The sequence below is a fragment of the Bombus bifarius genome, unplaced genomic scaffold (genome assembly GCF_011952205.1).
Source record: "Bombus bifarius isolate JDL3187 unplaced genomic scaffold, Bbif_JDL3187 scf7180000010252, whole genome shotgun sequence".
Classification (NCBI taxonomy): domain Eukaryota; kingdom Metazoa; phylum Arthropoda; class Insecta; order Hymenoptera; family Apidae; genus Bombus; species Bombus bifarius.
This window is the reverse complement of record NW_022885576.1, coordinates 1,174,646-1,195,824: the sequence shown is the minus strand read 5'-3', so window position 1 is coordinate 1,195,824 and position 21,179 is coordinate 1,174,646. Positions and strand designations below refer to the sequence as shown.

At 31.5% G+C, this 21,179-nt stretch overlaps 5 protein-coding genes and 1 long non-coding RNA gene across 7 annotated transcripts in view; 2 read left to right on the top strand and 4 right to left on the bottom strand.

Annotated features, from left to right (window-relative positions):
* Positions 1-5,189, bottom strand: part of LOC117216145 (GRAM domain-containing protein 2B-like) — an 81,516-nt gene extending 76,327 nt beyond the window's left edge. The window contains 1 exon segment of the mRNA XM_033462660.1: positions 4,956-5,189. Coding sequence (XP_033318551.1) covers positions 4,956-5,040 — 85 coding nt within the window. The 5' untranslated portion in view covers positions 5,041-5,189.
* On the bottom strand, positions 3,934-4,943 carry LOC117216147. The gene is made up of 2 exons (XR_004489311.1): positions 4,651-4,943; positions 3,934-4,562 (listed from the first exon to the last, which is right to left on the bottom strand). It is a non-coding gene; the product is annotated as an uncharacterized LOC117216147 (long non-coding RNA).
* Positions 5,190-5,796: 607 nt separating the features above from the next.
* Positions 5,797-9,531, bottom strand: LOC117216146 (protein prenyltransferase alpha subunit repeat-containing protein 1). The gene is made up of 2 exons (XM_033462661.1): positions 9,266-9,531; positions 5,797-8,247 (listed from the first exon to the last, which is right to left on the bottom strand). The coding sequence occupies exons 1-2, from the start codon at positions 9,340-9,342 to the stop codon at positions 7,023-7,025; spliced, it is 1,302 nt and encodes a 433-aa protein (XP_033318552.1). The 5' UTR covers positions 9,343-9,531; the 3' UTR covers positions 5,797-7,022.
* A 462-nt stretch (positions 9,532-9,993) lies between these two features.
* Positions 9,994-12,517, top strand: LOC117216164 (tubulin-specific chaperone A-like). Of its 2 annotated transcripts, XM_033462695.1 has the most exons (4): positions 10,043-10,063; positions 10,596-11,853; positions 11,963-12,167; positions 12,236-12,517. In XM_033462695.1, exons 2-4 carry the CDS (start codon positions 11,019-11,021, stop codon positions 12,357-12,359), a joined length of 1,164 nt encoding a protein of 387 aa, XP_033318586.1. In that variant the 5' UTR covers positions 10,043-10,063; positions 10,596-11,018; the 3' UTR covers positions 12,360-12,517. The 2 variants fall into 2 exon arrangements, with proteins under 2 accessions (XP_033318587.1, XP_033318586.1); XM_033462696.1 differs by lacking the exons at positions 11,963-12,167; positions 12,236-12,517 and having other exon boundaries at positions 9,994-10,325; positions 10,596-11,173.
* A 101-nt stretch (positions 12,518-12,618) lies between these two features.
* Positions 12,619-14,785, bottom strand: LOC117216162 (U3 small nucleolar RNA-associated protein 15 homolog). The gene is made up of 5 exons (XM_033462693.1): positions 14,650-14,785; positions 13,862-14,444; positions 13,546-13,766; positions 13,004-13,439; positions 12,619-12,912 (listed from the first exon to the last, which is right to left on the bottom strand). The coding sequence occupies exons 1-5, from the start codon at positions 14,737-14,739 to the stop codon at positions 12,677-12,679; spliced, it is 1,566 nt and encodes a 521-aa protein (XP_033318584.1). The 5' UTR covers positions 14,740-14,785; the 3' UTR covers positions 12,619-12,676.
* A 321-nt stretch (positions 14,786-15,106) lies between these two features.
* LOC117216163 (DDB1- and CUL4-associated factor 12) lies at positions 15,107-18,845 on the top strand. Its single transcript, XM_033462694.1, has 7 exons — positions 15,107-15,214; positions 15,345-15,562; positions 15,670-16,125; positions 16,227-16,457; positions 16,529-16,813; positions 16,902-17,067; positions 17,534-18,845. Exons 2-7 carry the CDS (start codon positions 15,477-15,479, stop codon positions 17,687-17,689), a joined length of 1,380 nt encoding a protein of 459 aa, XP_033318585.1. The 5' UTR covers positions 15,107-15,214; positions 15,345-15,476; the 3' UTR covers positions 17,690-18,845.
* Positions 18,846-21,179: the final 2,334 nt, after the last annotated feature.

The window sequence follows — 21,179 nt, the reverse complement described above, 5'->3', positions numbered from 1 at the left end:
TGGCTGGAAAATGATCAAAAGAACGCAGCAAGGTTTAGAACACAACAGACCACGAGTTGACGTAGTCCGATAATGAAGAAGTACGTACGATAAAGAAAACAAGAGTTGACGGATCGAAGAGTACCATGATAACTACAATATAATATCGTCGGTGCTCGACCGATAGCACGTTCAAGTTCCATTTTATTCGTGTGCTCGTTAATTCGGTCTCAATTAGTATTAAGTGAGCACATATATGCACGTCCGTTCCTCACAGAGAAAGTCGCGAGTTCAGAGCTGCATATTTCACGACAAGCAGAACAGATTCTATGCGAAATTATTTTTAATCGAATCGAAACAGAGATAGACGATGCCAGCCATAAGGACTACGGCGTTTGTTCTGTTCCTTTTAATTAGAGAATTAAAATTATAATATTAATATGATATAATATAAATATAATTATAATATTTTAAATTAGAGAAAATTGAAGTTTTATTATATACGCAATTTTTGTGCCATCTTTGTTTTTCTTCATTCAATTTAAAATATTCAGTCATCGCATATTTCCTAATAGACTGTACATTTTTATACACTATATATCTTTACTTAACATGTAAAAAAACATAGAAACTTTCAAATATCTCAACATATTTTGTAAAGTGAAAAAATATTACATATATTTTCACATTAGTATATTTTGACAAAAGGAGGTAGAAATATACCGAATCGAGGAAGCTTCGGGTTCTATAAAACACGTATCGATATCTAATATACAGGGTGGTTGGTAACTGGTGGTACAAGCGGAAAGGGGGTGATTCTACGCGAAAAAAGAAGTCGAAAATATAGAATAACAATTTTTCGTTTGAGGCTTTGTTTTCGAGAAAATCGACTTTGAATTTTCGCTCGGTACGCCTGCGGTACGTTATAACGGATCTCACTGTAGATCGTTGTCTCGATGGAAAAATTAAAAAAAAAAAGAAAAAAAAACCTCTTTTTTTACGTGGGGAAATCTTCACCGACACCTTATCTCATCGCACGGGACGGGACAAAGGTGCCGGCGGATTTTTATCGGCTAAAACCCCACGGGCGGGCCTAGGTGTAGTAGTCATCAACGAGGGAAACCGTATCTCCGGGGGTACTTCCCAAACACTCATAGAAAGCACTACAACATTATAGGCAAGGGGAGGGGGCCCCCCACTTGCCCGTTGTATATACTTCTAAGATGATATTTGGTTTTCCCAACCTTGGCTTGCCCAGGAGTGGTCTCGAACTCGCGACATCTTACTACCCCATACGCCCTTTACGAGCGTAGCTAGCGAACCCGCCGAGTATTTACTAGTTGTTGACGCATTATGTTCATCAAGTTGTCCTTATACTCTGGTATAAGAAAACTCTGGTCTTCAGTGTTGCTACAACGAACACGTGTTTTACAGCTGATGACCCAAGATGGTCACCTAAACCTCAAAATATAGAATAATAGAAAATATAGAATATATAGAATAGAAAATATAGAATAAAAATTTTTCGTTTGCGGCTTTGTTTTCGAGAAAATCGACTTTAAATTTTCGCTCGGTACGCCTGCGGTACGTTATAACGGATCTCACTGTAGATCGTTGTCTCGATGGAAAAAATTAAAAAAAAATTTTTATTCTATATTTTCGACTTCTTTTTTCGCGTAGAATCACCCCCTTTCAGCTTGTACCACCAGTTACCAACCACCCTGTATAACTAAAATAACATATTTTTAATAAAACAACTAGGAAATAAAAGTAATGGCAAACAGCAAATTTGTATCAAATAGCACAGCTCTCCTTCGAAAAAACCTATCTAGCATTTTTTTCGCTTTCTATTATAATTGTGGAAGTATTTGAGTTTCTTTATGTTCTTTAACTGTTACGTAAAGTTATTGTCGCTACAAATTAACTAAAATGTTTGGATGCTTATGAGCTATGTATGTGTATTTCAAGTGCCTAATGAATAGACATAATACAATATTCTAGTACTTATGACTGACAAGATAAATCTATATACAGACTTCATCGTGCGTTTCATAATAATTGACATAACACGCTTTTCTAAACTACGCAAATGAAGTATGTGTTTATTTAAGCGACAGAGCATAATACATACATACATATATATGTACGTCGCGACACTTGTAATGAAACGCATTGCACGAAGAAATGTGCACTCTGTTTACGGCGAGCATGCCAACGACAGATTAAACCGATCTTAAAATAGAAGGTCAGTCTGCATTGCATTGAAAATTGTCACATTTATATGGAATCAGTCGCTCTGTTGGGGAACGAAACGTTGAAATAGATTTATGCGACGACACGTGAATGCTACTACCGTCAGAGTCAAAATATAACGGGGTCTCTTATAAATATTTGGTTTTGAATACTACAGAGGGCAAGTGTGATAAGTCACATACAATATCATAATATTTATCTATAAATATATATATATATATATATATATATATATATATATATATATATATATTTGTGGGAAAAGGATCCTCCCCAAATATAAAAAACAAACGTAATTATTATATTTCCAGCTACAAAGCTGACGTTAAATATAAATCTAGTAAATTATATTGTACACTTTCATATCTTTCTAATTTTAAATACTTGATATTTAAATTGTGTTTACTAGAAAAAATGTTTAGTATCTGAGAAAAATTTAAATACATATCGCTGTATGTTTATCGATTTCGTGTTATTATAAGTAACTATAACTTAAAAAAAAATTATATTAAACGTAATTAAAGGTATCTACATAGGTATTTTAATACGTAAGGTAAACGAATAGTTCCTGTTTGCAATGTGCTAGTTACATGGATGGTAGTCACTGTGGAGTTAAAGTTCGTCTGACAATAATGGTAGATACTATATGTCGAACATCTATCCTCTGGTCATATTATTATATATGCATATATGCACGATGTCAACGATATCTTCGAGACAATGTTTCTGATTGTAACATGTTTGTAAAACGATAACAAGATAATGTTACGATCGTATACAATAGTTAGGAAATTATTTTTAAACCGTTATGATTTACGGTGTGTAATGTCTGTAGATAATAGAATTTTAATTTTCTAACGGGAACATTAAAAAGAAGATCGTCTTATGGGATTAATTGAGTTGCTACAAATGCAATTAGAACTTCTAATAGTATTAATACTATTAATGCAAAATATTAATAGTTTCGTATAAATTCTATCATATTTTATCATATTTTTCTATTTTAATTTTACAATCTGTTTCTTCAACTCTTCCATTTCTTTCTATTTTATATTAATTATGATATTAAAAGGAAAGATGAACCAACTGAACTATGGGTATTTATGCATTTATGGAATGTAGAATGAAATTAGAAAATGCAAAAATACATGAGATATTATTGGATGTCTACAAAAGTGTAAGCATCCACACAATAATTACAATTATTTTTTTCAATAAACGAACAAATGTCTAAAACCATTGAATTTTTTATCAAGAGGAAAAATTTCTTTTAATTACCTAAGTCGTTGTCTTCGCTTAAAAGAATGTACATGAATGAAGACGTGAGACTCATCGTCTTCATTCGTGGTTCTAACTCCTAGATTAAAAATAGGGATTTATAATCCCAGAAAAAATTATAGAAATCCGTTGAAAAGCTGCTTTATTGTTTTACGTACACGTTTTAAATAGAATATTTTTTATTAGTAACACTACGCGGGTCTCTTGCCTAATAATGCATTAATTCCCTTAAAGGATTTTCGTCGGTTTATCAAAACGCGGCGAACTTCTTCCTCGCGTGAATTGCTGTTTAATAAAATTTACATCCTAACTACTATTACACGCAAAGTGGAGCAGTTCTGAACTCTCTTACATATGCCGAGTCTACGAATAAAGGATCAAGCGGGAAGGAGCGAACTTGTATGTGGTTAATTCAACAATAGGTCAAAGTTTAATAATTCTCTGTCTTTATTGCTGATTTCTACAACGAATACATCGAATTCCAATATTATTTTTGAGTGAGTTTCAGTTTTATGTGACTATGTTATTAGTCTCTATCTTCACATAATCATTTTTCGTTAAATTTTATTATTGATTTCTGGTGAATAAAGTTATGAATATATCAGATTCCAATTATGATATTATTTTATTAACAAATTTCTATGTCGTGTAAAAAATTATTTTGTTAGTTTCAATATCATTAATTTAATCCTAGTTTTTCATACGAATGTATCAAATTCTAACTATGATAGTACTTTATTAATAAAAATTGATTTCGTGCGAATACTTCATTAAGGATGAAGTGCACTTTGTAATAATAAAAAGTATAATTTAACAAAAAGCAGCTTAGTATTTTAATTAATAAATATGTTATATTGCACTAAGATGTATACAACATACGTTAAACGTTGTGATAATTTAATAGCTAAAGATTGTGCGTAATCAACAGAAAGATAAGATTCGCCCACTTTTATTGTAACAAACAACACTTACTGCCTACTTTCACAGCATTGCAAGCCTTTTACGTAAGAGATTTCGTATGGTGTATTGCGACAATGTCCTCGCGAATATATCTAAGATTTCAAAATGCAAAGAACAATAGTTCCAATAAAAATAATCAAACATGTTATACTTAAACATCTAAAAAATAATTAAATTCACCTAATTGAAAAATCGAGCTTTCCGCCAACGTTCAAATCTTCCAACTAGGTACGCTTGTAACGCAAGCTATAAATACTCGCGCGGTATAGAACATCGATATAAAATAGTAATTACTTATCCATGAATACCAACAAACCAAGAAAATACTACGACGTTTATAACCTATGACGTCTTAACAATAAAAGTATTAAAATGAATTATTTTATAAAAAAATTTCCAAAAATTAATTATTGACTAAACGATCGTTGATTATTATAAGGTTATCGTAGCTAATGTAATAAGCAACGAAAAAAAGTTCGGCTTACCTTTGTTTTGAGCGATTTCCATCTGGTTCTGTTTGGAGAAATCATTGAGGTTATTTTGAAACGTGGATCCGTCATCAGACGTCATCGATTCGCCTTCCGATATATGTATTCGATTTTGGATAAACAAGCAAAGAGAAAACAACTCGTCCGACCCGCCACTGCACACCTTGTCACGTTGCTTCCTCGAGTGGAATTTCTGAGGATACCTATCGACCGACTCGTCGTACCTCGTGGCACAATCGAACTCATCGACCAATGGACGTAATAGACAATAGTCACGTGCAAGTTTCGACAATATATTAAGGGTAATCCATTGACAATGATATGTGTAATGTAATATACGAATTTCTTTTGATTCCTTGAACGTATATCAATGTATTGCATACAACTCATCAAAACTTACCGACTAATCGTTTGAGTGACGAATGTGTCGTTGATTGCTTACTAACTAGAATCATCATATGTCGGTTAATATCGTATATAAATATGTAGGATGGCATTATTGTACATTGGAAGACACGAAACTGTCTCGAAAGAACTAAAACAGCGATATTTATAGGTATTCTTACTATATCCCACAGCATTTAATAGTGATGTTCTTAATCATTAATTGTAGCATGTTTTCATAAATGCAGTACAATTACATAAAAGAATAAATGCATGGTATCTTCTTGGATCGACTTCACGTGCATCGACGAAAATAACGTTTGTAATCATACTATTGGAGACGTGCAATTTCCCGCGAATTTTGCGTTCTCTGTTCTTTCTTGCACGTGTGAACGTTAATTGCGAGAGTTGAAGGGTATTGAAAGATTAAGGTCAAGACAAATGGAACGTCGCATTAGGGCCAAGTCCGTTTTATGAGAAAACCTATACGAGATACATATGTACATGTACCAAAGGCGGAGCTGCATCGGTGGACGGTGCATGAAAAGATAAGAATTGTTGTCGACAGGGTTCACTGAACTTTATTAACATGTAACAATGAAACGGAAGTTATAGGACTTGGTGGACAAGAAATCTGGCGATCGCACGCGTTTAACGACCGTTCCCGGTAGACTGACGGAAATTCAGTCAAAAGTCGAAAGGTTTATTTTTGGTTAGGTTGTCGTGCCAAAGGAGGACAACGTGGCCAATGTCGCATATGTACTAGTGGCGTCAAAACAATTGGCCTGACGACGTAAACGGCCTGCGTTACCGGGCCTCTGTTATTCTACAAGGTGACTAAAAACACATGATTACAAAACTAACATTTTTCTTCTTTTTTCATATCATACTTCATCAACGTTCGACTATACACATTTATCCCGTGATAATACTTCCCTATAGCCTCAAAAGACACTTTTTTTCTTATTTACCACACAACCATAGGGTACATATTCTCTCAAATGTCGGACAACGTTTAGAAAATCAAACATCGCCCAACTTCTGGTTTCTTCTTTTTCTCCGTTAATTCATCACGACACGACATATCGTGCTCGGTTATTGAAAATATCCTTAAATAATACGCGGTAAATGTCTCAAAAATAAGTATCGATACTCATTCCATTTTCATCTACATTGTACATTAGATCTTGCGTTACCGTAAACGATTCTATATCATTTATTTATGTGACAGTGCTGTTCAATTTCAACTCCAGAGTGTAGAGAAGAATTCTGCCACTCTGTCGCATATGCTACGCATACACGCTACCAATATGAGTTTCTCGCCTATATCCGTTCGTTTTTAGAGAGAGTTAGAAAGAGAAAGAAATAATATTTGATCTCTTCCCCTTTTTCTTTTCCTCTTATAATATGATGACACGCAAAGGGGGACAAAGTCACATAAGGGGCCCCTCTCGTGGACAGCACTGATTTACGCGCACAGAATTCGCCGCGCAAACAGATCACACGAGAGAGCATTATTGAGATACAATTCATGAATAAAGTATACGGCTAGGAATTACGTCTGCGTGGAATACGGAATAAGAGAGTTATTGCGTTATTTTTACAATGGCATATCAATGCATATCGATTATTGCGCATATGTTATCCGCCATGCCAAAGTACAACCTCGACTCAACGAAATCACGATCTGATTTCGAACCCGATACTCTGAAGAAATTTAAAGAACCTCTCGACCAACATCTTCTCGTGTTGATCCCGTTTGGTGGCGAGATCAGCGATCTTGTTGGTGTACGCGCGGAATGCTTGCACGAGAAAATTGTGGCACAACATCACATCGTTGTCCGCTAATAATTTTTGAACATTTTTTCTTTCAACCGATCTGTCATCGGATTGACCGTCGACATTGTGTTCATCTTCGCGACAGAAACGATTCGTCGCCATAAAACGCAGGAGAAGATACGCGAGGAATCTACGATGACACCAGAGAGCCTCGTGATCGTTATACATGCAAATAGCACTGTCATTCGCGCGACATTCTTCCAGCCAATATGACAAAGAACGGAAATACGCTGTTTGATGTTGTTTCGTTCTCGACGAAGGAGTAGTCGCTCTGAATTCCGCGTTCGTTCTACCGAATAACCTCTGCAATTGATGCATGTCCTCTGTATCACTGATGTTCGATTTAACGTAAGCGAACAGTTCCTCTTTCCATTGCTCCCCGACATCCGGGCACTTTATAAACGGTTCCCTCGGCAGTTCCTTCAATTCGAACATGTACTTATTCAACAGGAACTGTCGATAGGAAAGCCCGCTATAATCCGATACGTGTCGTTGACACCATGCCAGCGAATTCTTCCATTCTGTCTCTAGAGTCGGATAAGCGAATCCACACGATTCACGAAGAGTCATCACATGACGCCTGTGACTCCAGGCATGATAGTTGCTCGCGTATCTGTCCGCGCACGTAGTCGCTATATCCAGTTCCCTACAGAAGGGCGATTCCACCGATTCCGGATCGTAATGTCCATCCTTACTGTTCAATATGTACGACAATAACCACCGCCGATAGGCAAACGCCTCGAAACATTTCGGCTTATGATATAGCACCAATCGCGAGAAAAAGAATTCCTCGGGTGCTTCCAACTTGTGGCTCCTTACTAACTCCCGACGCATATTCCAAAACGTCGTGACGTCTGGATTCAATAACAACGCGCCCAGTAACCATCTTGCTATTGTGCTTGGTTCCTCCCGTCTGTGTTTATTTTGCCGAAGTTCGAAGAGACGACGATAAGCGTAGCAGTACAGTGGTTGCACGCACCACGACGCCAACCCGAGACAGTCCTCCTGATGGAATACAGGCGATTTGTTCTCATTGTCTTCCGCGGGAATTATTTCGAAACTCTTCCTGAAATTGCAAACGAGTCAAGGCTTTACTCACGCGAATTCTCGCATTCTATCAACTGCTGCTGTAAAAAGTAACTTAAGTAATGAATAACGATTTTCAATGTACAACAAATATGTCCAATTTATATAACTGAACTGAAAAATTGTTATTAACCCTTTTATATCCTTCAGATCATTTTCGACTCAACTGCGTTTCTCTATTGTTAAAGAATTTCTTAAGTTTGAGCAAATTATACGAAGAGTAGGTTTTTTTCTAGTTTAACTTTTATACTACAATTTTTCTTCAAGCATTACAGCACTATATGCTTATTAAAATAAAAGATATGTTAGAACATAAAAATTCACAGAGCTTATCAGGGTTAAATATTATTCAATATAAATAAATACGGATATGGCAATACATTTAAAAAATGTTTAAATTATATCTCAGAAGGAATGTTATGAATTACATAACAACATAAAGAATATTTATAGTATAATGTAGGAATAGTACCACTTTTTAGATGTACATATGTGTACATACTGTTATAAAATTATATTTTTAACATATCTGAATTTAGTTTGATATATATTATCATTATTGGTTATTGGTATATGGTATACGTGATACATGCAGTTATAATACTTGCAATATACATACATGTTATAATATATATATAATGCACTTTTATACAGTAGAAAGAGAGAGAGAGAGAGAGAAAGCATGTTCAATAGTAAGTATTAAGATTTAATAATCGCGATGGCGCCAGTTTCCTATCGTAAATACCAGATACCAACATTGCTAATACTGTATTTACTATGCAAACCTTTTACAAAGCGTCGTATATGCTTATGTCCGATTAAAATGTACAACGATGATGTTACGATATAATTTTATCAAAATTAAAACACGCTATGTGAAACGTCGCACCGTCTATACGATAAACACGTTAAGAGACCAAAATCTAAGGATTTAGTGGTACATTTCATAGATATTTTTAAAGACTCCGCCCTCGTAATGTATCTAAGAAAACACTCACAGTGACGGATTCTTCTTCACCACATTTTCGATGTCGGAAAGGATTTTCTCTGCAGCTGGGAAAATATCGTCTTGCATTGTAACCTTGTCACTATTATTCGTTACATGTCTCGGGAAATCAGGTATAAACCGATACACAATTAACCCTTCTGTTTCTCTCACTGCACCTTTCAATGCAGGCACGATGTAGCGTTTTTCTGCGGAAGTGTGGGGGATATACTGCGATACTGTTTGAAGTTTACTGCAAGTCTCGAATGTTCGAAATCAAATGGCGCGAAATTATTACCTCTGAATTGTGCTAAGAAAATATTAAATCTACATATATTTCTCTTTCTAAGAAAACAAATTAAATAGATGTAATAATATAAACATGTAGCTTATTATTTTATTTTTAAAACATCAGGCTAATTAATATCTTGTTATATATATATTTATAGAACAATGACTTATACTACTATTGATATCTATAGAAATATTAACGGCAGAATGCTCTGTCATGCAATATAACAATAACTGTTAAAATAATAATTTAATCGAAATAAAAACTTTCCCCTTTTAAAACAATAAGTAGATACATTAATACTCACAAAAGATATTTGTTTTAAAACATGAAGAACACACTTTTTTTCATGTAAGTTTTACGCTAATTGATTTTAACGTAATATTTTTATTTTTCAAAATTCGAAAGACATTAAACGTGAATTAGATAATCGATTGAAATAATCGACATTCTCGATAAGTTCATGTCATAAGAACATAACTTAATGGAATACGACGAGGAGTCTCCGGCTATCAATCGGTATAACCTATACGTTACAAAGTTCCTCTTCATTTCATTTATAGCTATTCATCTTACCTTATAAGGAAAAACTCGTTTAATCTGTAAACGCTTCGTTCCCTGCATCTGAGGTAAAATATTTAAATTAAAACAATGTCTGATCCTCGTATAAGAACTCTAAAAATTAAGACTGGAGTTGTGAAACGTCTCGCGAAAGAAAAAGTCACTTACGAGAAAGAAGCAGCACAGCAACGTGAAAGGATACAAAAATTAAAGGAACAGGGTGAGAACACTTGAAAAATGCAGTCGAAAGTTTGTTGTATTTTTTTGTTATTTCGATCCTTTCAATAGCTGTGTTATTTATTCAAACATTTTCATATCCTTTTTTATTTTTCATTTAATACGCTGAAATATTTACTTGATTAAACAACTGATATATTACTCATTATTATGCCTGTAAATGTATTCAGTACATGAGATGATGCAATAAAAAGTTCACTTTATTTCTATTTCTTTGAAGGGTAATAGTTATCTCGCTTTAATTTTATTACAGATAAAGATGGTTATGATATAAAAAAGCAAGAAGAAGTACTTCAAGAATCTCTCATGATGATACCAGATTGTCAACGACGTCTTGTTAAAGCTTTCGAAGAACTTAAAAAAATTTTAGACACAGAACAAGATTTAAAAGAGGTTGAAGATTATATAGAAGCAGAAAAGGTATTGCAAGGTGCAGAAGCTCAACTTCCCAAAGAAGGAGAAATTATGGAGATGTGTTAAAAAAACAAAGCCTATTGAGTTCTTTAAGATATTGTCGAAAATTGAAAGAACTATATTTTCATGTAAGATAATATAAGATTTGTAAACGAGTTAAAATAATCATTTCATACGTAAAGGAAGTGATAGTATTAAGGTATATTATATTTTTTGAAATTAAATAACTTGAAATTAAGAAATTAAGTAACTTTGAACAATTATGTTTAATAATCAAAGTCGTTTAGAGGATGCTACACAAAGTTGTAGGGATTCATGCTACAATATGTCTTATCCAATAGATCAGTCCATTTATAATGCCAATTATAATATGAATGTATATCAAAATATTGTTTATTCAGCTGCTATATCTGATAATGAGAATGCTACATCAATAATTAACTTAGGAAGACGACAAGCTGACGAAAGAGATATTGAAAATTTTCTTCTAGAAATTGATCAATCTAATAATATAAATGACCAGAGAAATACCTACAAAAAATCTAAGATTGCAATAACTAAAAATGCTATAACATCGGCATACAAATTAAATGAGAAGTTAAAAGTAATTTGTGCAGAGCTTAAAAATAGCCAGCATTTAACAGAAGAAGAATGGCAACAGAAGATAAGTATCTGTAATGCAGCAAAAGAAGAAATTGTTAAATTATTAGAGCCTATTAGGGATCAGAATTTTTGTAATCAATTAAAAAAAGATTTAGAAAGACGAAAGAAAAAGAGGTTGAGAGAAAAAATGAAAAGGGAAAAATGGAAAAATGAGAAATTAATGAGAATGGAAAGGAGAGCAAAAATGCATGCACAAATTGACTCATGGATTAGGAAGGAACAAGCTGTAATAGAGAAAGAAAAGCAAGAAGAAAATTTACGTAAAGATGCTGATATGATTTTATTTGATGTTAGGGGGAAAAGAACTGATGCTAGGAAATATCTTGGATTGTTACAAGAATTGCGAAATTTGCGAAATGTTAAGGCCAATATTGCCAGAGCTAGAGGGGAACATTTATCTTCAGCAGCAGATAAAGCATTTAATAATATTATTGGTATTTATTTGTAATAATTATTTTGATAACTGTATCTGACAATTACATCATATATATATATATATATATATATATATATATATATATATATATATATATATATTTTTAGCCAAACTAACAGAGCAATGGTCGATGCTTGATCGTGAGTATTCTATAGAGGAACAGGGTTTAAGATTAATGTTGAAAAATGATAATGAAGAAAGAATTGAAAAACAAAAAAGGAGTCTGTTTGATGAATGGGAAAAAGTATTATTTGGAAAAAAAATAGCATCTGATCAATATAATATAGATTTAACCAAACTAATTATTATAAGGTAAACGTAACTATTATCATAATTATATATTATTACTATTTTCATTACTACAACTGCTTTATTTCTAGAACTGCTTGGGATAAGTATATAAGTACAGACAGCAATGCATCAGCAATACCAATTGGGTGGGTAATGCCTGATGAGCCATCCTCTGCTGCCTGGCAAAAATGCTTAAAAAAAGAAGTTTCATGAAATAAACTCATAGTATGCAATTATAGATTCTAGATTGTGAAAATAAGTAAAATTTGATATCGTCTAATAATTTATACTATACAAATATAAACAGTACACATTATACGCATTTAAATATGATATGATTTAAGAAAAATAAACGCTTCTCTGGTCTACTGTATTTTAAATATTTATACCCACAGTTAATTAAATATATCATGATTTGAATATTCTTTTAGAACTGAAAGCGTGTAATGTTTCAATTTTATTAAAATACGTATTAAAAGTATGTATAGACTTTTATTATGGTACATAAATCATATTGTATTAAATTATATTCATGTTATACTTAAAATTAAATTTTTTTGAGCTGCACTTGAAGGTTCCAAGGCCTGGACATCTTTCGCTGGTGCAGGAAGTATATTTTCCGCAGCAGACAATATCATATGCAATTTTCCTTGTAATTCTGATAATGCTAGTATTAAATTCTCTTCTTCTTCTAACTTCGCCGCTAAGATACTAAACATTTTTCGCGGTTCTGCAGCAAGTTCGTCCAAATGATCTTCATAAACATCTATTAAGAAGTCGATTTGAATAAAATATATACTTTTCGAAACAAGTGCTTTTTAAACAGTAGATATAAAAAGGAAAAATTTACAACATACCCATTAATACATTAGCTACATATAATAAAACTCTTCCAAATCGAATATTTCCTATATGTCTATTCAGAAATTTAAGAATATTTACAAGAGATTTGCCATCTCTACCGCTAAGAGCTTGTTTTAAGCCCTGCCTTCTAATAAGTTCCTGCATAAGTGCAACCGTAACATGTGGTACTTTATTTACCACATAACTGGACATGACACAATCTAAAGCTTTTGAATATTCGAACTTTCTTAAACAGGTATCATGTTTGGACATAATTTCTTTCGTTTCTTCATGCACCACAACATCTACTTGAGGTGTATGTAAATTTCTTCCAGAGCGTCTGTATGAAACCTTTTTACATTGCAGTTTTTCACTTTTTACTTCTTCCTCTCTTCTTCTCACAGAAATTAAACCATCAATCATACCAGCTACTATTGTTTCATCATTTGGCTGCAATCATAAATTGCATGCAGACTTTTGATTTGTGATTAAGAATATAAAGTATAATGCTGTTTTATACTATGATTAAAAATATAAAATGTAATTTTTTTCTTACACTAATTCCTATACTAAGAACTGAATTTGGATAATCCAAGGAATGAACAGTTTTATATGTTCCAGAGTCATAAATTTTTACATGTCGATCCAATGAGCCAGACAAAATCCTGTGTCCATTTGAAGCTATTTTTAAACACGTTACAGTTTTATGATGTTGGGTAATTTTGGCAAGTAATCTGCCACCAGCAAGTGCATCCCAAACTCGAATTTCTGTCCCACCTGTTCACAATCAGAAAAATATAATTAGATCTATATGTGAAACACCTTTTTATTTTAAAGAAATATTATATTTTATCAAAATCAAAATAACATACCTGCAGATAAAAATATTCCACCAGAGGGTAAGAATAATAAACTTTCAACAGGAGCTTCATGGTTTACACTAAGAATTTGTTTGCTTGTTCTTGTATCATACATATATATATGTTTGTCATAACCACCAGACAATAATATGTCTGTAGAAATAGGACTAACGGCACCAGCTCTGATATAATCTGAATGTTCATTAAAGGATATTATTTGCTTTTCACTTGGTATATCCCAAACAGCTACAGTCTTATCATCAGAAAATGAAGCAATATGAAGATTATCTGCAGTGAAGAAAGTTCTATGTATAGCAGCTTTGTGCCCAGAAAAAAGTCGAAGAAGACTTTTTGTGTTGACATCAAAGAGCCTAATTACTGCTTCTTCACCACCAGCACAGATTAGCTTGCCATCATTACGAAAGGATCCACCATAGGCAGCTTCTTTGAATCTACTGAGATTTTTTGTAACTAACTTCGTAATTGGGTTGTATACCTGCACTCTAACTGAACAAGTGACAGCAAAATAATGTGGTTCTACTGGAGAAAAATCGATATAATCGATTGGCCCAAATTCTTTAACTAAAACAGGAGCCTGTAGAACAAATGACACAATCACATTTTTATAAATTTCAATTTCACAATACCCTTAAATAGTTTACATAATATATAAATAATCATAAATACTAGTTACTTCTAGGTTAAGTTTTGTATACGTGAGAGCATCATGAATAAACAATACTATATGATTATAGAAAACTTAATTTCTTTTGTTGCCTTTGTTGTTACAATATACTTACACTATACTTTTTCCAATATATATTATCCGGAGTAAATTCGGAGTTTGGTCTTGCGAATACTTTAGTATTTATTTTCTTGAAGGACGCCATTTCTTTCAAAATGTCAGCTGTAATAAAATTCAGTAGAGGGGGTAAACTTCTCCTGTTGACAATTGATGGAAGGTGCTCCGTTCGATTTTCCTGACTGTTCAAGAATCTATTTCCCTGTTACAATCATTAAATACAGAAACTTCTAATAATCATTTCAGAAATATTTCGAACGATAATGTTTAGAAGATTTCAGTGTGCTTTGTTAAATTTACTATGGTTTTGCTGTTCGTTTCAATATGGCGATGGTTAGTTGCTTAGTGCTTCAACGGTCCCTTTGCTTATAATGAATTTCGTGGCTTTTCTTTCTATTCCCTTCTGTTATTTGAATACGAAACCTTGATGTTCATATTATTAACTATAAGTACGGGCAACTTATATAATTATGAATCTATGCATCTGATAAAAAGAAACGATTTCATCCGAAAAGTTTTGCTTAGACAGCACGATAGATTCGGCAATTTGCTGTCCTATTAAGGTTTGTTATATCTCATAAATAATCACAAAAGTGTAGATATTTATAAACGTATCCGACAATCCTCGGGGTCGGGAAACTTATAGTATTTTATAAAATAAGAAAAGAATTTGGAACTCTACTTCTGTTTCAGTCAAGGAAGAATTGCTGCCAAGATAATTTCTTATTATTTCACTGTATACCAGCTAAGTAAATAAATTTTGTATGCAAGAACATTTAAATATTCTAGTATACATTAATAAATAAATTATAAGATTGTGACATAATGGCTGAAACACAGCGAATGACTGTTTATGGTAGACATCCTCCTTGTGCGAGTGGAACTCGTTTAGAAGAACGTCGTACCAGAAGGTAAAAGAATATTACAGTACAAATTAGTTATAAAATTTCTATTCTAATTTATATCGTAAATTATTATTCTGAACAATCTATAATGTAAATTAACTTTTTAAATTTAGATTAGCCTTAAGGTTGGAAAGAAATCGAAAATCAGATAAACCAGATGATTTTATATGTTATGAATCAAGTGATGACGAAGCAGAGACTGTAAGTGAAGGAAAACAGTTTTTAAGAACTTCCTTTAATTTTGTGGATTATGTACGTGCAAGAGAGACAAACACTAGAGAAGTGAGAAAAATTAATCAAGAGTATGGATTTCGACACATATTGACTCATGATTTATTTAAAGAATATTCGGTTAGCTTAAATAATATGAATAAAGTCTTTTGTTCTCAATGGTTAAGTGATAGGCAAGTAGTATTTGGTACAAAATGCAACAAATTGATGGTTTATGACGTAGCCACTCAGAAATTAGACCAAATACCATCTCTACATGGAAGGCAAATTAATTCAGGAGGTGGTGCTGTTCCCGAGCAGCAATGCGGTATACATTCTGTTCAAATCAATCCTTCTAGGTATATGAATAAAACATTTTGTATTCAAATTTAAAATTTATAGTTATGTTAGTATAACTTTTATTTATACTAACTTTGTAGTTTGTAATTGTAACTTACAGAACTCTCCTATCAACTGGGGCAAGAAATAGTAATGAAATAGCTATATATAGGCTACCAACATTAGATCCAGTTTGTGTAGGAGAAGGTGGTCATAGAGATTGGATTTTTGACATGTGTTGGCTAGATGATGAATTTTTAGTTTCTGGTTCTAGAGATACCAAAATGGCTTTATGGCGTATAGATAATGATCTTGCTGAAGCTCCTGACAAAGCGGATGTGCCAACACACAGGTTGCATTACATAAAATACAAGTAACAAGTATATGTTGTGTGAACATGTTACATTGTTTTATTGTTATTAGGTTGATTCAACCTGTATGTGTTAAAGAATGTAGATCTGCGCAAAAAGTACGTGCGCTTGTCTTTAATAGAACTTACAAAGAAATTGCTGCTATCACTCTGAATAATTTCATACACATCTGGTCTGCTGAGACTTTTAGACAAAAAATATCTAGAAAATTACCGGTTTGTCAAGAAAATGTTTGCCTTGCTGTACAAGATGATGGTGTTTATGCCGTAGGATGCCGTTCTTATACTTTACTTTTAGATGCAAGAACTGTGCAACCTATAAAAAGAATACCTTCACGGTACATGAATTAATTCTAATTTCTTCAAATTTGTTAAAATGTATATGATCTCCACAAACTATACTAAATCATAATATCTTTTCTATAGGTATAGCGGTTGTGGAATCCGATCAGTTAGTTTTCAAGGTTCCGTTTTAACAATTGGAACAGGCTTAGGAATGATGTTCTTTTATGATGTGAGAGCTCAAAAGTATCTCGAGTCTTCAATTAATTCTAACAGAATTGTTGTATTAAAAGCATCAAAGGGATACGTGGTATGTTCTGTTTAGGAATATACAGAAAACTCGAAAATATCGGGTTAGGAATTCTTTTACAGGATCAGGAATCCCGAGAGTATCTCGTGACATAAGAACATCAAGAAATTTCCCAAATTTTAAATAGCCGAAGCACGTTTTGAAATAAATATTGTTTAATATAATCGCAAACTGGAGTTTTCGAATTTTATAATGTTTTAGAATTTTACATATTATTAAATCTTAATCAAAAGTCTACAACTTTTACTTTTAGACAATAGTCTAATACAAACATTTTTGGTCTATGGTTGTATCGAGTAACATTTATCTTGAAACATATTTCGAGTATACTTATGGGTGACTATATGACTGAAACGTCGGGTATTAGAGATTTTAGATTCTCGCTAGGACATCTATTTTGTGTGTATGTATATTGAAGTTGATCATTTTTGTGTAAATATAATATTTATTTTCATGATAATTTTAGTTTCCTGATGAAGAGTACATAGATGGATTTCAAAATGTGAAATATACACCTGCTATATATACTCATTGCTATGATGGATCAGGAACTCGATTATTCACAGCTGGTGGACCTCTTCCCGTAAATCTATATGGTAACTACGCAGGATTATGGCAATAAAGTTAATTTTAATTAATTAAAGAACTGCATTGACTTTTACGTAAGTAATAAGTTGTACATTTAACTAAACATTATTAAAATTTTACCTCAGGAGGTATATACACCCAACCTAGACTTAAGAAACCTTTTCTGGTCATTATCATCTTTTATTTTTATGTTTGTATAATTTTACTCCTTTTTGATTTTATTATCTAATGAACTAAACAAAAAATTTTATTTATGTATTAAAATTTTAAGATACCAATATACACTTCTCAAAAATTTTGATACTTTATGAACAAATGAGAAAGTAGGAAAAGATAATAAGAGCATTTTATAATTAAAGGTGTATATATCTCGACTGCCTGAAGAAATAAGTGATAAAAATAAAGATATCCAATTTTTTATCATTTCAATCATATATTTAATCCTGAAAGTGAATTTGATTGAATTGTCTCTTATTAATCAACTATATCAGCATGTTTGTATGCAATGTGGAAAGAGCCAAATTCAATGTACTATGTAAAATATCATTGTTGTGTAATTTAAAATTAACACATGGTAAACAATAATCCTACGATTGATTTATTTCATGGGTGACTTATTTTACGAGTTTATTACCATCTTATTGTAAAGTTGTTAAGCTAATGTCGTCTTTTAGTATGAAATTATGCTCTAGTATTGTTTACTATATATGATATGGAACAAATTATTGCATGAAAATCTTTCAGAAAAAAATCATACCAGTGAATATTGAAGTACTTTAAAAATTGTGATCACTAATTTAAATCTTTATATCGTCTGCATACAGTGTGATTTTTAAAAGCACTTTAATCTGTGTTGTACATTTCTACATCAGTACAATAGAAATGAAAATTTAAAAAATAATCAACGAATAACACTGCAATGAACATTAAGTTTCTCAGATGCAATCTATCAAGTTGAAATTTTAATACTGGCCTTAGTAGAACAATATACAATGAATATTTGTTATAAAAAAACTTATTTTAGAAAAACAATATCTATTAAAGCCTTTATAATGTATTTCTGTATTACATAATAGAATGTGAAACATATATAATTTTAATCAATGCATGGATTAGAAAGCAATATCTTTTAAGTGTGCATGGCAATTGTTAAATGAAAAGAATCAATCGTTTTGTTAAATAAAATTAAAAAATATATATTTAGTTTATTATCTTCCAAATATTGATTTATTTAAATATTGAAATATTGATTTCTTTATATCATTTTTTGTTAATAATATTATAAATATAAAATTTAAAATCTATTAATTGTAACAATTTGTATTTTACATATGCAAAGATACAGTGGAAATATTTTAAATTGTAATTGCTCAAATTCAATCAAATTGATTATTCATATATTGTACATTTTATGATACAAAGGTATTAAAAAACATCAGCAGTGCATATTTGCAGTTACAAATAATGGTACACAACCTACGATTAATGTGTTTCTTGTATACAATTCAAAAAATGTATTTGAACAAACTACAGTCTGTTCTATAAGAGTTAACAATACCTCTGCAAAGATATTTGTCAAAAATCCATCTAAAATGTTAATACGCATTTATTTCATATATAATAGGTTCTATTCCCCTAGTGATTATTCTCTTTGACATCATCTTGGCATGTGAGACAAAAGTGTATATTTTTCAAAAGCGATGAACTAAAGCTGTGAATGTTAAAAGACAATTTCCTTGGAGTTTATACTTCATAATAGACTTTTTGTTTACATAAGAAGCTTGTCACTTATGCATTAACAGTGTTGAATTTTTAGAAAAAATTGATAAATCATTGTCTTTCTTGTGTTTTTATAATATTGTATCCATTTTTTAACGAACTATGAAGAGTTATGCAAGTATTTAGTTGTACTTACAAAATTCATTTTCTGTTCCTTTGGATGAAAACACAGGATGATCGTATCAAATTGTTTTACATATAAAACACTTCATCTCGAAAAGCTCTGTTCTTTTCAGCAACACGAACGAATCTGAGAAACTTTAAATTAACATGTAATGGAGAAAATGATTGTATTGAGTTTATTAAAACTTATTCTTCATCAGATATTAATTTTCATAAATATCGTCTAAGTCTATATACTCTTGTAAGACAGACTGTAGTTTTATTGAATGAAGTATTATTATAATGATGTTAATTGTGCATAACTACATTACACATTTGTTTGTAAACAAACTTATATTTGATTTTTGGTCGAATTTTGGTGTACTTAATTCTTAAGTGATGAAGTAAGTTCACCATTATGTTTGTCACTTTCAGATATATTTTAAATTTGTTGATGGTATAAAACGATGCAAGTGCATTTTCAATACTTAGGATAGAACTAACAGATCAAGAAATTGTTGACATGTAAACAATAAGTAATTGAATTATTAATATATCACAATGAATATATGTCACCAAACTATATTCTGTGTGTTTTTACATTAACAAATTATAAATTGCTGGCATATAGTCATTCATAAAGTCATTGCATTACATAATAAATAAAAATGTGTGTTGTATTTATACATTCATGATTAGACTGTACGACATGTATATGATTATGCATAATGAACGAATACATTGAATACATTTTAACACGATTATCAATATGTACTTTTACTACAAATACTACAAACAAAATATTATGAAACAATGCTACAAACTACTAATAATTTTGTTTCTGTAATAATTTCGTGTATTTCGGGATATACGTTTTAGCAGTGATTATTAAATGTGATTCATAAAGTTCACTGTTTTTCATATAAAATTTTTAAGTAACATTGAGCAGCTATTGTCCATGTTAAAACGTCCTAATTTTCATACTAACGTCACTTAAACGAAACAAATCTAAGTATCGTGTATTTTAACTAAAATAATGCAATAGAAACAGTATAAATAAATAATTTTTATACTTAAACTATATGTATAAGTTACAAAAAAGTTTTGTACAGGTACAATCACTGCATCACTGTATCAGAAAACATTTTTTCGTATATCATATTTATTAAATGAATATCACGAAAAAGATTTGAGAAAATATTATATATTATAGTAACCTCTACAACTGTTCTTATATTTCTTAATAATTTTTTCCAATTTTCATCGATCTTTTTTTCTGTAAAATGTATCACGTGTATAATGTATTCTTTTTTTGTATTATAAGATCATAAGTTTATCATATACTATTCTGTATGGTTGTGTTTTTGTTAGATCTGTAGCAAAACGTCCTTTCAAAAATTATTTATGACTTACGTTAAGTATATGCGGACAATATATAAATTGCTTATAAGCTCATTCAAAATTTTGTTAAAAAAAAACTTGCGTTCTTTATTGTTAAAAAAATATCCAGTGCAATTAATATATGTATAAAAATTTTTCATAAACTACAACTAGATTATCCTTGTTTTTTGTTGCTAATTAAAATATTGTAACAATTATAAGTAAATATATACATTTTCCTAGAATAAATTATATTATCAAGC

Coding starts and splice junctions, on each gene's coding strand:
- LOC117216146 (XM_033462661.1), bottom strand. CDS start 9,342: ATGCAAGACGATATTTTCCCAGCTGCAGAGAAAATCCTTTCCGACATC. Junction 8,248..9,265: donor GTGAAGAAGAATCCGTCACT/GTGAGTGTTTTC, acceptor TTGCAATTTCAG/GAAGAGTTTCGAAATAATTC.
- LOC117216162 (XM_033462693.1), bottom strand. CDS start 14,739: ATGGCGTCCTTCAAGAAAATAAATACTAAAGTATTCGCAAGACCAAAC. Junction 14,445..14,649: donor TATATTGGAAAAAGTATAGT/GTAAGTATATTG, acceptor TTTGTTCTACAG/GCTCCTGTTTTAGTTAAAGA. Junction 13,440..13,545: donor TTCTTAGTATAGGAATTAGT/GTAAGAAAAAAA, acceptor TTATGATTGCAG/CCAAATGATGAAACAATAGT.
- LOC117216163 (XM_033462694.1), top strand. CDS start 15,477: ATGGCTGAAACACAGCGAATGACTGTTTATGGTAGACATCCTCCTTGT. Junction 15,563..15,669: donor GAAGAACGTCGTACCAGAAG/GTAAAAGAATAT, acceptor TTTTAAATTTAG/ATTAGCCTTAAGGTTGGAAA. Junction 17,068..17,533: donor AAGCATCAAAGGGATACGTG/GTATGTTCTGTT, acceptor TGATAATTTTAG/TTTCCTGATGAAGAGTACAT.
- LOC117216164 (XM_033462695.1), top strand. CDS start 11,019: ATGTTTAATAATCAAAGTCGTTTAGAGGATGCTACACAAAGTTGTAGG. Junction 11,854..11,962: donor AGCATTTAATAATATTATTG/GTATTTATTTGT, acceptor ATATATTTTTAG/CCAAACTAACAGAGCAATGG. Junction 12,168..12,235: donor ACCAAACTAATTATTATAAG/GTAAACGTAACT, acceptor CTTTATTTCTAG/AACTGCTTGGGATAAGTATA.